Source organism: Prenolepis imparis, unplaced genomic scaffold (assembly GCF_030444845.1).
Source record: "Prenolepis imparis isolate NDT839.2.m4 unplaced genomic scaffold, iyPreImpa1.0 SCAF_2, whole genome shotgun sequence".
Taxonomy (NCBI): Eukaryota; Metazoa; Arthropoda; class Insecta; order Hymenoptera; family Formicidae; genus Prenolepis; species Prenolepis imparis.
Genome location: NW_028141160.1, coordinates 9,749,820 through 9,766,475, shown reverse-complemented (window position 1 = coordinate 9,766,475; position 16,656 = coordinate 9,749,820). Strand labels below are relative to the sequence as shown.

The window sequence follows — 16,656 nt, the reverse complement described above, 5'->3', positions numbered from 1 at the left end:
ATAGACTCATTTTTTATCACATATTTAATGCTAAATGTGGTTATTACTAATACACTGAGAAAAAAAATACTGTTGAATAACAACATCGATGTAGTTAAATTTTATCAACGTCAGTTGTTACTGACGTATTTTTGATTAGATTAATAATATCATTGAATTAATAAAATAAAATTTAACTACATCGATGTTGTTGATTCAACAGTATTTTTTTCTCAGTATAGAAATATGAATAATATTTTCCTTTATTACTGATCATATGTGCAACGATATTTTGTCTTACAAATATTTCCCGTTTGATATATTAAAAGATATAAATAGATCAAAATCAATTTGATTATCTTCGGTGCGTTAGACAAATATTATTCTGTAATGTTAAGATTTATGAAACATTATATAACAATATGTAAGATGTGATTTGCCAGTCGAATTTTTAAACAAGGTTTAAGATTTTATTGACCAACACTGACTAAGACAATTCTTATATTATAAGACTTTATTTGGGAATAATCTCAATTCGAGATTTATTTCCCGACTCCCCTCTAACCCCCCTATAAAATTATAGGCGAGAAAAATATAGATCCGAAAGTCGCTGAATCGGGAAGCGAAAGGTCTCGGGTTCGTTGCTGATAATTTACGTGGGGAATCCTTCGTTTCTTCATGTACTGTAAATAAGAGATAAGCTTAATAAATAAATACGACAAATCATCTGTAAAATTAAGTATAAATTTTTGCAGATACAAAAAATAAAAATATTTAGTTATGTATATTACATATTGCATATGAGATATTTTTTAATATATGAATATAATTTCAGGAAGTGAATTTAATATATACAAAAATAATAAAAGACATTTATTCAAATCCTATATCTGCGTGATCTTGTTTCTAAATTATATCAATTTTAATATTATGTTAATAATATATGTTTGCACGTTTATATAAAAAGCGTTTCAAAGATGACCATCTTGAGCTTGAGTAGCCTATGTTATCATTGATCTTTGGATCCTATTAAAAATTTTTACTGTTTGTATTCATTGACAATTTTTAAAAATCTGTTGGCCGAATGTATTACAACACCATTTATGTCAATTGATACCTTAGATGATGTCACAAGTAAATGTAGAGAACTTTTGGTGATCAGGTTGATCAGATGATCAGATCCTCTACGACGGATTAATTTGTTATTGAAAAAATCGATTGCAAACAAGTATATTACAAGGGCTTATCATTCATCGAGATTGATTTCTGCTCCTTTACATAATCTTTGCTAAATCGGAAAACAATTATAATGATAAGAATTATCTAGAATTCTCTGTAGCTCATTCAATACGTTTGAAAAGCAATGAGAGTTTATGTCTATAAATTGATGTGTGTGTGTGCATGTAAACATTTCTAATTTCGCCAAAAATTTATTTTTTTATTTACACAAATAACAAGCATTATCCTTCGACTTATTCATATAAGTTTAAAATGGTAATTAGAATGCAATTCAATCGCGCATATGGAAAAATAGCAAAAGTAATTATAATAAATATTATATAATTAAATAAATAAATTGGAGCATTTTTTATTAACAAAAAATAAACGTAAGTCTAATTTTTTTTATCTCTATGCTAATATTTTTATTGTATTGCTATCCTCGATACGCTTAACCGTTTGTAATTTGGAATTTTAACAAATATATGGTATTTTTTGTTTAAATTTTTATTCATTTTTTGCATGATACTCGTCACTAAATGTTCTTAGCATTTCTCTGTTTTTAAATAAAAACGAGCAAAGATATGTCATTGTCAAGATATTCATATCATACGCGTCCTTAGAGGAAGAACATACTTCAAATCTACACCATTTAACATAGTACATTTTTAATTTAAACGGAATGATGGAATAATAAGTACTTACTACTGATAAATTTCGAATGTACAATTGTTGACTAAGCCGAAATTTTTAGGGCATAGTAAGACGGTCAGCTAACAAAATTATATAATGTCATAGTATCTTATATCTGTATTCAATCCATTAAACATCTAAACTTTTCTCAAATATTGCTCGTGTCTATATTACGGATACTTTTTACATTCGAGCCATTAACTCATTGTGATTGAGAATTAAATTGAAATATGATTACATTAGAGCTATTTCTGTGTAATCGTTAAATTGGTAGAAGAATTAAACGTCTACAAAAAAATAAATAAAATAAAATAAAAAAAAGAAAAAAATAGCCGTCGTGACATCTACTGCCGTAAAAATTTCCCATTTACCTAGCTTAAGACTTAAACTTTATATGTACAAGTGGATAGACTTTATCAGTACTGAGCATAGTGGCGTACATTACACATTATTAATGTTAGAATACTGTACACGATAGCACTTTCGTGAGAATTAAAGATTCATACTGACTAGAAAATGAAATTTTATTAGACGTCCAGACAAAAGTGACGCGATTATACACTTATCGACTCGAAGAAGAGCAAAATTATTCGTTTCAAATATATGAAGAAAATGAATCTAATACTTGCATACGATAATTGTACATTTCTCCTCGTGTGCTGTCTGCTTTGGCATTTATTTCGATATTACGATATCCGTTATCGTCATTACTTTCGTCTGGATAACAGATTACGAGTGATAGAATCTGCTGATGATAATCTTTAATCGCCTTTGCGCTCGAGGCGCAAATTCTCTGCGCGTTTGTCGAATTTTCCGTAAGAGAAAAGGGAGGTCCAGCGTCGTCGATACACGTATGTCTAAAAACTAACGATTGTACATTTCTGGAGAATCTGATTCGCGAGGCGTCATGCCCGGCGAGTATAAACGATCTCGTATAAACGATTCGTCAAGCTTGAAATATTCCCGACGATGTGTTGTCGTTTACATTCGAAGAGATTATCCGTTCATTCCGTATCACAGTTAATCGAGATTATTTATGCACCGGGTCGATAGTCTGCTATTATGTTCTTCAGGAACGTATAGATATCCTTGAAGTTTGGTCGCGATGTTTCGTCTCTTCTCCAACATGAACACATCATCCGATAAACCTCTTCCGGGCACATTGTTGGTTTCGGCAGAAGTACCTAAAACACAAATATTTGAAGACAAATGAAGAGCTACGGAGAACGAAAAGTTTCGTCAAATTTTTGTTCATGTGTGTGTGATTTTGGTAAAGACAATTATATTATATTATATTAAAACAAATATATTCTATATATTGTAGAATATGCTATAATTATTTTTATTATATATTGATATTCGTAATAAATGAACGAAATGCAATATGTACGAAATTTGATTGCGCAAGACTTGGCTAGTTCGTAATGTGCTAAGATTAAATCCTCAAGTAAGATTTTATTAGAGTCTGAAAAATGATTGATCATAAAATAATTGTCGAGATAAAACGTTTACCTGTAGCTCTCCTCCGTAATACATATGCTCAGCATTCTGAATAACTTGATCATTTGACAGATGTTGAAAGGGTTTCTCTCTAGCAAGACTCATTACTTCCCAGAGTGTCACGGCAAAAGACCATGTACTACTCGAACATGTATACCTATCCTGAAATTTAAATATTACGTTATCGCTGCTCTCTCTTATTGCAATATATCATCTATTGCGTATAACATAAAAATAAAAATATCCTACAACTCTAATATAACTTTAATATTGATGATATATAATATATAGATATCTATTTTATAATAAATTACAAAAATGTTACAAATTGAATATTTATAACAAATGATTGTCTTGATAGTTTGGTTAAATATCAACTGCAAATTTATTAGAAAATCTATAATTAAAATTATAATCGTAAAGTGCAGAAGATTTTTTATATAATTAAGAAAATATATTGCAACTTAATTTTATAATTATGAGAATAGATAAAAAATATTCTAAAAGTCTTACTAGTAGAATGCTTTCCCAAGGTAACCATCTAATCGGTGCGGGTGGTCTGCCGCCTATATCGCTGTAATCTTTCTTGTAAAGATCGCTACACATGGCTATATCGGTCACTTTGACAGTATAAGAGCGACCTACCAAACAATTCCTGGCCGCCAAATCTTTATGCACCAGATTTTTCGATTCAAGGAATCTCATGCCGGATGCGATTTCTGTTCCCATGTACAGTAGACAACTTTGACTAAAAATAATAAAAATTTATCAAATAAATTTTGTAGAAGTAATTATATTTCATGCGATTATTTTATAGAGACAAGTTTATAATTCATATCTTATTTTACAATATTATTTCACACATTTCTTATCATAATTTGTATTTTTTAAATAAGTCAAGCAAAAAATTACGAAAGAATATATGTTTTTGACATTCAAATAAAAACCTTTATTTTAAAAGCAAGTTTACCTAAGGGTTTTTAAATTGCAATTTGGCCTGAGCGTTCCCGTAAGTGGTACACTGTACTGAAGATAATGAGCCAGATCACCGAGTTCCGTGTACTCGATGATCGTCCACGGCACTGGTTCGACAGTGCACACCCCTAAAATACGTGCCACATTCGGATCGGATAAACACGATAGAAATCGCACCTCTCGCATCTGATCGACTGTATTGTTTGTTCGAATATCGCTGGTACACAGGGGTACGCGAGCAACGACTAATCTGGGAGCGTCAGATACAACTTCATCTAGACCGACAGCTTCGCATATTACAGCCTGCAAACAATATTTTCAATATCTCTGACATATAAAACATATCGCACATATAGTTCTTTCCTTCAACAATATTAATCAAATTGCACATCATTAAAAAATACTTAAAAATTTATCTATCATATAAAATGTATTTATTTATTTAAATTTATTATTTTACACATGTTTGAAATTACTGAGTATTACCAGCAGAAACAAATATTGCAATAGAGTTGTATATTGTATATATATATATATATATATATATATATATATATATATATATTCAGATAAATTGTGTTGTTTAGATAAATATGTAGATTGAATTTCACCATAGTGTGCCCGCAACTGCTATTAAACGTAAGCAAATGCAGAAACACGTATCTATCACAGTATCTATGCGGGCATATTCATACGTGCTATTTCAAGTATATGGTTAATTAATGCATTATGTTTTCCAATAGTTTTTTCGGAATTTAAGTTAATTTTAATTTTATTACTAACGCGAAAAAGACGTGCAATTTGCATTTTTGCAAAGAATAGAGTACCTCTCCTATGTTTCTCGAGCCAAGTTTCTCTGTCGTTCGTAGGCACTGACGTGGTACATTGGTTGGCTCAATTTCCTTGCATTTGTACGGTTTGTTCATACTGGGCGCAATATTCCAACTGACGACCGGTGCTGGTATCTATAAATGAGACGCATGTTTAACTATCGAACATCATAAGCTTGCTATCTCCCCTTTCCTTGCTCTGTCCTCTCTACAGTTCTACTTTTAAAATAAATTTATTGCAACAAGATAAACAAACTGACTTAAATTACAGTCTAGCATCAAGAGGGAATCAAGAGAGTTTCAAGTAGCGGTAGTTTGACTTCCGGTTTTGTGGATGTAACATACTTTTCCTTTGCTCTCGCGCAGTCAGTCGAATGCACTGTTAAATTGTATGTGTACGACGGTAAATACGCAGCTAAATGTGTACCTTGTGCTTCTCCTTTGGCGCTGTATGCCAGCGTTTTGAGTGAACGTGATCGACGTCCCTTTGGTGATTGGGCGTAACCGCGATATTGAGTTTCCTAGTTGGACTGCTATAACTTTGAAGGGTCCTGTAGTGTTGGGAATGACGAGCCGGCGAGTTAGTCGGTGACGAGGAACAGCTAGATGGACCGATCGCAGATTCTGGTCTCGTGTCCAGTCGCACATTTTCCTCTGGTATTTCTATATTTTTGAAATCCTTCGGAGATTCTACAAAAAAAAAAAATTATCACCGTCTTGTCACTTCTCATTTTTCGTATTATTTTACTATTTGTCAATAATGTACGATAAGCTATACAAATGCTCACCGGAATTCGCTACGATCGCATATGTAGATTTGTATTGCGGACTGACGAGCGGTGAATTAAATTGTTCCATCGTAAGTGACTCGTGCATACTGACGTCTTCTGGCACGTCCGGTGAAATGTGATTAGCAGTTTCCGCCGTCAGCATCCCACCAGGCGTTAAGTTTAAAAGTAGACCCTGTAAAATGAAAGTTTTAGTTATTCGTCTCTATTATATTCGTCTCTTAGAATATCGAGCAAACATTTGTTTTACCTTCATATTTATGGCGAAGCCAAATGGATTTTTCAATACTGTCGGAGAACTCTGCAGTTTCTGTCGTCGATTTAGAAATAGAATAATGAAGAAGACCAATAAGAGCAACAATATAATGGCAGTGAGGACACCTATCAGTACCTCCAAATATTCTTGACCATCTCCTGGTGCTGTAACTATACAGATTTATAATAGGTAGCATTATTTGAGAGAGAAAAAGAGAGAGGGAGAAAGAGAGAGAGTCAGATAATATAATACATTTTTTAAAACATATACCCTATTTGTATCTATTCTATTTTTTTTCCAATCAATAATTGAAAACAATTATTTCAACCGAGAGAAACTATTTTATTGATTGTAAATAAAGCTGAATTTTCTTTCTAACAATTATTATTGATTTATATTGCTAAAACTAAGCTTATTCTTTGTTGTATATTGTCCGTGCCAAGTGGCCTAAAGCTACGGCAGTACCATTGTGATTTTTTGTGATGCAAATAATCAAAAGTTTCTCGAACGGGTGTGTTCGCATGATAATTAAAATCGCGCAGTGACTTTGCTTCGATTAAACGTAAAATAGGCCAGGTGGAAAACCGTGACGAATCATTGTTATAACGCCAATTTTATTTAATTCGAGAAAGAATCGTCCCGCGAGACAAGCATCAACGCAAATGAGAAAAATCTGGATTTTAAATGAACATTTCCTCTCTCCATCGTGCAATTGTATAGAAAAAGAAAATTGCCCGAGAAGCGCGGAAACGCTTTTAATTCCCATTCTTATGCTCATGCGTACCCTCTTCGTTCGCTTTCCGCTTTCCTCGTTTTTTTATTCTTTTTGCGGTTCTTTGTTTTTGAGGGGACAATGGATAAAGGTATTAAGAGATAAAACCGTGTTCGCGATTGGGCATTAAACACATGTACAGCATTGGAGCCTGTTGTTATTGATATTTACCTAGTTTTTTTCTTTTATTATACAATTTCTCTGTTTTTTTTTCAACGTAGCACACTGATTGCCTGCACGTATCCATGACTTATTCTACTTTTTCGATCGAGCAGCAGTGGCAATCAGCTTATCGTTGCTTATCATTGCTTTCTTTGCATCCGCGCATTGAAATGTATTTAAAGGATATATCGCTCATATTGTATGATAAAATTTCCACACGTCATTTTGATCCGATGTTGTTGTATTCGAATCGATTATTTTCTTTTCTTCTCATCTAGTATTTATCTTGTTTAATTCATTTGCATATCTATGGAGACTGCATGTTTTAAGTAATTACTTACCCATTTTACGAAACTTTTTGGTAGTTATTAAAGTAAAACGAAAGAGAAAAACTTGAGATTTAAGATATGTTTCCTTTATAGTGAAAACTTTTAGGAAGTCAAATCCTTGTATTCTTTGTATTCAATTTTGTAAACACATTAAAAGACACTCGCATGGATAATTAATGTTACCACAATAATCATTTTAATATATTTTAATACTGTTAATCTGTGGGAATATATGAATGCTCATATGGCTGATATTTCAAATACGACAACAAACAAAAAAGTTTCATAATCTTAAACGAAAAGTTTTATATAAAATATGCATTTATGTCTCTCTTTATTATTTTCTCGATTGAATAATTATGTTCACTTCTACATTTTTATTTGTAGTCGACTAGAGAAACCAATAATCAAGAGAGAATGGAAAGAATAAAGTTTGGCATTTACACAATCCATCTCTGAGATATGTAATTATTGAATCGACTGCTCTCTGGCAGTTTCTTTCTCTTTTTGTCTTCCTCTGAGAGAGGCTACCTTATTTTGTTCATTCTTTTATTACTCTAATCTTCCCTTGCGCTCTGTCGAATCAGACGTTGACTAATCCGCACATCGATCACGGATATCGGCGCTTAAATTATGAAAGCGTTGTTCTTACTTTAACTTCCCAACTCGTAAATTATATAAAAAATTGTATGCAAGAACTGTACACACATTACACACATACATATATATTAGTAAGTACAGCACCACGCTGCCGCGTCCTTTTGAATTCAGACCACCGTAAAGCGGACGCTCGGTTTACATGTTGTTTTTAGTTACTTTGTTTTTTACTCCTTGTCACCCTTCCCTTGTGCCATCTTTTTTAGCGTGCATGCTGCATTTGCGCGGTGGGCGATTTTGCGACTGTTTTATTTGAGGACCGTTCGCATTTCCTTTATTTATAATGGTAAACCGGGAAAAGAGTGTTCAGTCTATTTTTTCGTCGAGGGTTATAGGAGGATAGGATTCGTTGGCGGTAGGGTATAACAGAGAAGCGTAATTATGCCGCAGTCGAGTATTCTTCCCAACATCCTCTCGCGTCCTCATTTATCTGCTGCACTTCCTGTTATCTGTATCTTCTTCGCTCCCTCTCTCCGTCACCGTGCTATAAATTTTTTCCATTTTTTACTCTCATTTCTCGTCCTCCTTTCGTAACGTAATTTTCTTCTCCGTATTTATGTACGCTTCTCCATCTATTCGGGCGACAAATTATTATGTTTTATTTATTTTTTCTTTCTCTAATAGAGTCTCGACGCGCATTCTGTGTATTTTTATCATACGTTTTGGGCCATATTGCGCGGATGAAAAAGCTAATGTAATTGTTTGTTCCCCGTATCGGAAAATTGTGGCTTAAATTAAAACTGCGTGTGTACATATATATAGAAACGCGTGTGTGTGTTCCGATTAAAAATACTTCAATATATCAGAATTTACCGCCTATAATATTCTTTACTTCTATTTATAGAGCTCTATACTACGATTTTTAATTTTTTATTTATATGAGCGATTCTTTTGATTATAATACATTCAATGACACAAGCGGAAAATACATATTTTTAATTTGTTTTGCGGTCTGAAAATGCAGCATAGGATTTGTTGTTGGCACAAACTACGAGATATACGTAATTATGCCAGAGTCAACCTCACTTTCCTCTTCTTGTTTTCTTCTCTTCTTTTCTCAAACGCTACCTCTTAACCCGACTAATTGTTTACGTTACGAGGGAGTTGCTACGTGAATTATAAAGTGTAGCCGCATTTCTTTCTCTTCTATTCGTCAGACAATGACCTTTCCTAATCGCATCTTCTTCTTGGTAAAGAATAACGGCTTCGTTTAGCTTATAAAGTTAGCTGAATAAATGTTGTGTACCTTCAAAGTGAACTGAATACGCGTGTTTATATATTAAAAGATTTTTTTATTTAATTATATACTAATCTAATCATTTAAATCTACACATGTATGAGTATGCGGTGATATATAATGCTTGAGCATTAAAGGTAAAATTTACACAAACATTTAATGGAATAATAAATTAAATTATTAAGATTATCAATAAGAAAATAATGACATTTCAAAAATAAAGCATATTTTTTTTATTTTAGTAAGGTAAACACGCACATACATAAGTGAGTTTATGGAATATTGTTAAATTATTATATTTATGATCAAAACTTATCTTCGTAATAGTGTTGACTGTTTACGTGTTAATTAAGATTTAAACTTTCAAATACTGGCTAAATTCCAAATTCCAAATTCATGTAAACAATGTACGATATACAGTAATATAACATAGAAACGTTAATGTAAGTAATAGTAAACAATCAATAAATAATTGCTTCTACTTGTGACTATACATATATATATAATAGTGTACATATCTACTTAATAATTAATAAATATACGAAAATTAATTTTGAACGTTATCAACTGGCGATGTAAACTTTGGAATTTGATCGTAAATATTTAAAATAAGCACGCGTGCAAGCAAAGCATTATTATGTAACCACGTGAGCAACGCCCGAGATTGTGCGGTGCATAAATAAAACGTAAAGTATTAAACGTATAAAGGGAAAGAAAGTGCTCTTGTGAATCTATAGCCATATACTTAGAAGCATGCAGTGCGAGAAATGAAAAGTTTCTAGAGTACCCGGTGCTTAATTAGAACAAGATTGATACGAATTAAATGCCACTCTCGGTAAGTTACTTACTCGTTTGTAAGTTAGGATCTACTTCGGGGTTGACTGGAATTTCCCGGTTGCTGAATTCGGACGCCGCCTCTTCCGTAGTGTTTTCGTAGGGATTTGCTGAAAAGCAGAAAATAGTCGTAGTGAATTGAAATTTATGGCACATTTTATAAGATTTGCGCGCGAAGGGATTCGTATAAAATACGAATGTTTTCAAACGTGAATTATTAAAATTATTAGAATAATGGAAGAAACAATAAAATATTAATTTTTACCTCAAATTTCTTTGTGTTAAAAGAAAACGCAATTAATATCATTATGTCAATTATAGAAAATAAAATTATATTTTTTAAAACAAGCAAAAAGCACGAAACGCACGTGAAATTTATTACGTAATTTTTGCTATTGCATCAAAAGTGGCATAGGAATGAACAAATTTATTTTTAAATCTTACGATGTATATCTGAAACCGAGGAATATTACAAATTTTATGCACATCCGCGTAGAGATTTAAATGGAATTATCGTACGCGCGTTCCATATCGACATCGTTAACTCAAACAGTCATTAGTGCGATAAAATTGGAGAAATACGGTCGCGGATATTCGAGACAAAGACATGATGGTTATTAAAAGGTAATTGAAGTCGGTGGATGCATGCGGAGAAGAACCAGATAATTCAACGGGCATTATAACTTCGTTCATTACAAGATTTCTTAAAGCATCATGATCTGTGAATTATTATGGTTAAATACGCACTCGTTTATGTGTATGAGTTTTTCTTATCATTCAGGTCATATATAGGTCAGGTTAAATAATATATATATTATTTGACCTGACCTAAATATGACCTGAATGATAAGAACCTCTTATACGAGGTGTCCAAGGAAACTTGCGGGAAATCTAGAAGAACATGACAGACTGTGTTTCTTACAATGCGACGCGAAAAGAGTAATGTAAAAACTAAAGAAACTTATTGTCTGTCGCTATTCCGTAAAACGTTACAGAGACAGAAGAAGCTTACTTGCGTCGAATGTTACTTCGCTGATTATGATCCACCGTGCGGCGAAGTACAGATGTATTTTGAGAAGATTTCCCTGCCGTCCGTGAAGACCGATCGAAACGTTTCGCGCATTCTCCAGCACTAAGTCCGGTATATAAGAATAAAGCAAGGGCTCGTCCTCATAGGTCTCGCCATCGGTGCTGAACCATATATCCGCCTTCGAAAATACCTGTTGTGCGAACCAATATCACATTGGAATATATATCGTTTTTGAATAGAATAAGATAGCTCGAGATGAAGAAGAAGTTTCTTTATTTTACAGAAAAATATATACGAAATCTTTTAGAGAAATTAGGATATATCAAATCATCAATAGAACATGTAGAAGATGTTCTAAAAGAGAAAATTGTTCTATGTGAAAAATATTGATTTATTATATTTTCAAATCTCTTTTCTTGCGATAAAAGTAAAAAAAGTTTAAAGAAAAAGAAGAGAGAAGTTTTAATATTCAACATATTAAAAAAAAAAAAAAAAAAGGAAATTTTTTGAAGTTTCTTTTTATTAGTTGCATTCATTTGTATTGTGACAGTTTGTGGTTAATGCACTTTGGTACAAATAAAAACTCTTTTGTGTCACAGACCATGTGAGGGCAGTGACATAAAAAATGCTATAACTGTCTACTGTAATCGGTAAATCGTTAATCATGTCATTTATGATGTACGTTTCAAACTGCAATCTACAAATGACATCTATAATACAAAAGAGATAATATATTTCTCGTCATAAATATTCATTTTTGAAGACATCTAATTGACATCATCTTAATTGATATTTCCAGTGGCATTATTTTATTCGCAATTCAAAAAGCAATAATTATTATTTAATTTCTTTTAATAAAATTAATGAAAATCTCAATAAATACAAATCTTACTTATCATGTCTTGAAACGTTTCATCAATGTTTTATATTATGATTATTTTTGTTTAGTTTACTTACAATTTGAAATTTAGAGAGATACAGAGATTTCGAAATTATGTTTTAAAATCTCAAATATTAATCAGCGAAATGCATATCATTATAAATAAATTAATGATTATTTTATGAAACGATATACATATGTATAATTTGATGTTATTAAATAAACGTTTAATTGTTTTCTTCTTTGAAAGAAGTGTTTATGAAAGTGCGTGAGCAGGAAACACATTGCGCAAAAACGAATTAAAGATTACCTGCACGTCCATTGAGAAATAATTATTGGTATAGATGTGTACCGCTTCGAAGATCAACGTGGCCTCGAACTCGAAGATTAGCTCCACAAAGTTCTTTTCGAAGGCGTCACGAAGCCAAGCAACCCAACCGGAGCCTGCAGCCAATAAAGAAAGGATGTTCATAGAAAACGCAATAAACTGTACTTTGTTGTAGTTCTCCATGACAGCAAACAATTATAATTGTTACAAAAGTTTATATACGTGGCAATAATTTCTTGAAGTTATCTTTATTGATAGTAAAACGTAAAAGGAGAAAGTTTATATCATGAAAGACAAACTTCTCACTTTTCGAATTCACGCCACAAAGTTACGAAACATAATTAAAATACGTTGAAAGCAAAGCTTTCGACAATGAAACGAGCGAAATATTATATTTTCAATGGCCCGTGTAATCATCAAATATAAAAATCGCAGACTTTTTCAACAGGAGTGAATAAAATTTGTCGAGATACAGTCTTACAAAAATTATAAAAATTATTGAAAAATATCTTTAGCATTTCCGCATGCGTGTCCACCCACCGATTACCTTTTCCATTTCCTAAGTCTTGCTTGTAATTATCCGCGCCGACCTCGCCATCGACTAAACAGCCTAAACCATCGATCAACAAATTGTTCTCCTTTTTACCGTCGTACGAAATATCAATGAGATCCAGTATGGAAGCATCTGGTGTAGTATAGCTTACGATTCCACCTAAAAACAGAAGAAACTTTTCACATGACTATCGCTGTGCGACAGTAGTTTTCTTTCAAAATACACTCGTCTCTCAAACTTTTACGTTACAAACTGACTTTGTAGTGTGCTATTAGCTACGTTTTGTCTCCCGTTCTTTTTCTTTCCTACGTTAAATGATCACGCGTTGCTTTGAAACTTTCAAATAAAATAAGGATACTATTTTGTGTGTGTGTGTGTTTATATGTGTGCGTATTATTTTACAATAATTTTATTGAGATAGGAGATGGGCACAGTTATCTAAATTCTTTTGCAATGCCGTATATATCTTTGATTTTAAAAAATGTAGGATTCTTCTTTGTTGTAAACTCGTTATTACACAGATTACAACTATACTAATTAAAAATAAAAAATAATTTCTCACACTATTATTTTATTAAATTTTATCGTATATTTAGTAGCGCTTTTTTTGCTCTAGTTCTCGGATACACTTCGAAAATGAAGTGCCGTTGCTTAATAACGTACCGTGAAGCGCTGTAGCGGAAGGAGCTTAGTTAAAATTAATCAATTAAAATTAATTAAAACGACTTGGTCGGACGGGGGCGTCGGGCGGTCGTCCGCAAGGAACGGACGGTTGGATTTTCGTAGCGAGAAAATTAATAACGGACCGCAAAAATGGCGCGGTGCGCCCACTTTACCATGTCGTGTTCAAAATCGCTTAACTACTCTTAATATTTCACGGTATATATACGGTGCGCGGCCGGCCGTCGTTGTCACGCGATGTGGTCAAGCCAGTTTTGGTCAACGTACCTTCGCCTGATTCCGTGTCACGTGGATGACGCCGAGGTAATAATTTTACTTAGAACAACATAACGCCTCGTCGTCATGCGGCTGCAACTGGCAACCCTTATACAAGAACCGTACTAGGAATTGTACGATTGTACGATCACAAAATGAAAATAAAAAGCCCGACCCCATTCTCGAATGTAATGCTCGTCCTTTTAATCAAGATACTTGGGCGCGCTCCTAAAAAAAGTTCTATTTTTCCAAGAATTATTACACGAGTTAAATATGAAAGAAAGACGAAATATAATGCTTTAATTCACGATTCATTAAAAATGTATATTGCATTTATTATATAGAAACATGTAATCGGGGCATAGAGACGTCCAAAATTATACAGTCGCAACAGTAACGTTTGATAAGTTAACGATAAGGGAATAAATGGCGAGTCAAATTAATCTGCAATTTGAGCAACAAAGTCACTTCTTGGCATGCACTTTTCACGTGCACGAGGATCGTTCGTGTAAACTGGTGAACATTTCATCGATGTGTCGCTGATATTCCTGCCATTTTTGAAGGTACGAATTACAGGACGCCGTATTTCAGCACGCGTCAGAAACATTGCTCTTACAGGGACTCTACTCTGTAATCTGGCAATCGGTTAATCTAATCTGCGCTGACAATCTGCTTCTTCCCGTCCGCGATCCGAAATTATTGTGAATTTTCATTGGGATCGTTAGAGCAATTTCCCAGCAAAGTGCAATTCCTAACAAGTCTTGCGTTATAATTAATTCTAACTTTTTGCAGGCACATATGAAAATATATCGATTAGCTAATCTTTATAGATTATTGCCACTAGACTGAGTTTTATCTGCTGTAGAGAGAAACAGGAAGAGAGAAACTTTATATTTTGCATACACAAGTTGATGCATAATATATCTCACTATTTGCAATTTTAATTTCGATAACAAATTCTCTTGCAGATAGCAAGGAACATCATCATTTATTACAAATTTTTAATATTTTTTTCCAACATATTTTTATTAAAACAAAATTCATCTAAAAATGTAATTAGAAGAATATGATTTTCCGATCTATTATTTGCGTTTCTGAAATTTATCTGAAAAGCTTTCTTTCTATCTATAGTCACAGTTGAAGACACATATTGTGAGATATTTTATGTACGACGATACCAAAAATTCGCGACATAATTCTTTACATAACATTGAATAAATTGCTCGAATAATCGCCGGCAACATCATACGTGTAATGAATAATAGCGCACTGTTTTGATCGCGCTTTATCAACTGTGACTTAGCACACCTGTAGTCTGTCAGAATTCGCGAATGTCAATATCAGAGAAGGGATTCTGTCAAGGAATTTTATATCACGTTGACTGAGTAGACCGTATTGCCCATCATTCGGGAGTAATCGTTCGTGTTCACCGGCTCGGGGTAGGGTATCAACGTTGTTTTAACCAGATGCCGTGCACGGCCTCCATAAATCCGGCATACCCGCCCAGTCGGGCTCGATCTCACACGCTCCGAATACTTCTTACAGCGCGAAAGCTCTCATGTCGCCGTTTTACCGCACTACAGTGCTAGTTATATACATATGTCATCGTACGAACGTGTGTGCGATCTCGCTGTTGTTGAATACTGGCGACCCAGAAAAATGATTTATGTAAATATTTTTCTCCTAGCTATAGATATTGATAAGAAAGATGCAAAGAGGGAGAGAGAGAGATAGAGATCGTGTATGAAAATTACTGGAATTATTTGGCTCTTGAGATAATCACCAGTATAACATCGATGTTTGATAGTTATCTATTTATCTAAAATGATCCAATCGAAAAATATCGTGAGAGTGATAGAATCTACACAATATGTAGATAAAAAATATGTTACAGATAGAGTATCTAATATCTAATAAAGTTATCTCAAATAATTTTAATACACAAAATCTTTAGTAAAATATATGGCAATAAAGTCTCTGTTGCATACTTTTTTTTAAATCTTATGAATTCTTTTCTAAATTGTATTACTAATTAATTTGGGAGATTTATATAAAGATAAACTTTATACTTAAATGTTCCATAAATACTAGTATTTTTTTATTTATTCAGTCTCCAATATTTTTGTTGAAAATGGAAATAACCGTTTATGCTAAACAGAATAAAAAAGTAAAGCTCTTTATGGTTAATTATTTTTTATGCATTTTCCCTTGCCTTACTTTGTATAATATTACCGGTTGGAATTGCACCGTTTCTTTTCTTGACGTAAAAACACATATACCGATAATACTTGGCTTTTTTTACTTGAAACCGGACTTTTTTGCTGTTAGCAGATAATGAAAAATTTTTCAAGGGATTTTTTTTGTGTCATATCATCATTCTAGAATAATATGAAAATGTAAAAATAAAATAAAAAATACATACTTATAAATACTGATAATTAGATAAATAAATATTACGAATACGTTGTACATATACTATTTGAAATCTGAGATTGCTCATTTAAATGTAGAAAGGCAAATTTTTATTTATAAATTATTTGGTATTATAATTCTGCCAAAGAACAAATGTTTATTAGTTTATAATATGTGTTGTGCTTTCATTTAAGCTTTGCGTAGCTTTGTAGAATTTATATGAAATGATGTCTTGAATTTTTTTAGGAGCCGGGTAAAGTAACACGAACGAGAAAAGAAACTGTATG

The 16,656-nt window shown here is 32.8% G+C and overlaps 1 protein-coding gene and 1 long non-coding RNA gene across 2 annotated transcripts in view; one reads left to right on the top strand and one right to left on the bottom strand.

Moving 5' to 3' along the window:
* Window positions 1-16,656, top strand: part of LOC145946729 (uncharacterized) — a 103,703-nt gene that overhangs the window by 48,156 nt on the left and 38,891 nt on the right. The gene's annotated exons all lie outside the window — the stretch shown is intronic.
* The window catches only part of LOC145946721 (discoidin domain-containing receptor 2), a 76,832-nt gene continuing 61,754 nt past the window's right edge, over window positions 1,579-16,656 (bottom strand). Inside the window, exons 7-18 of the mRNA XM_083056474.1 lie at window positions 13,016-13,180; window positions 12,451-12,584; window positions 11,243-11,450; window positions 10,245-10,340; window positions 6,234-6,409; window positions 5,984-6,158; window positions 5,623-5,885; window positions 5,193-5,330; window positions 4,361-4,668; window positions 3,904-4,138; window positions 3,403-3,552; window positions 1,579-3,074 (exon numbers count right to left, since the gene is read on the bottom strand). Of these exons, the coding sequence (XP_082912600.1) occupies window positions 2,925-3,074; window positions 3,403-3,552; window positions 3,904-4,138; window positions 4,361-4,668; window positions 5,193-5,330; window positions 5,623-5,885; window positions 5,984-6,158; window positions 6,234-6,409; window positions 10,245-10,340; window positions 11,243-11,450; window positions 12,451-12,584; window positions 13,016-13,180 (2,198 nt within the window). The 3' untranslated portion in view covers window positions 1,579-2,924. The remainder of the gene's footprint in view (window positions 3,075-3,402; window positions 3,553-3,903; window positions 4,139-4,360; window positions 4,669-5,192; window positions 5,331-5,622; window positions 5,886-5,983; window positions 6,159-6,233; window positions 6,410-10,244; window positions 10,341-11,242; window positions 11,451-12,450; window positions 12,585-13,015; window positions 13,181-16,656) is intronic.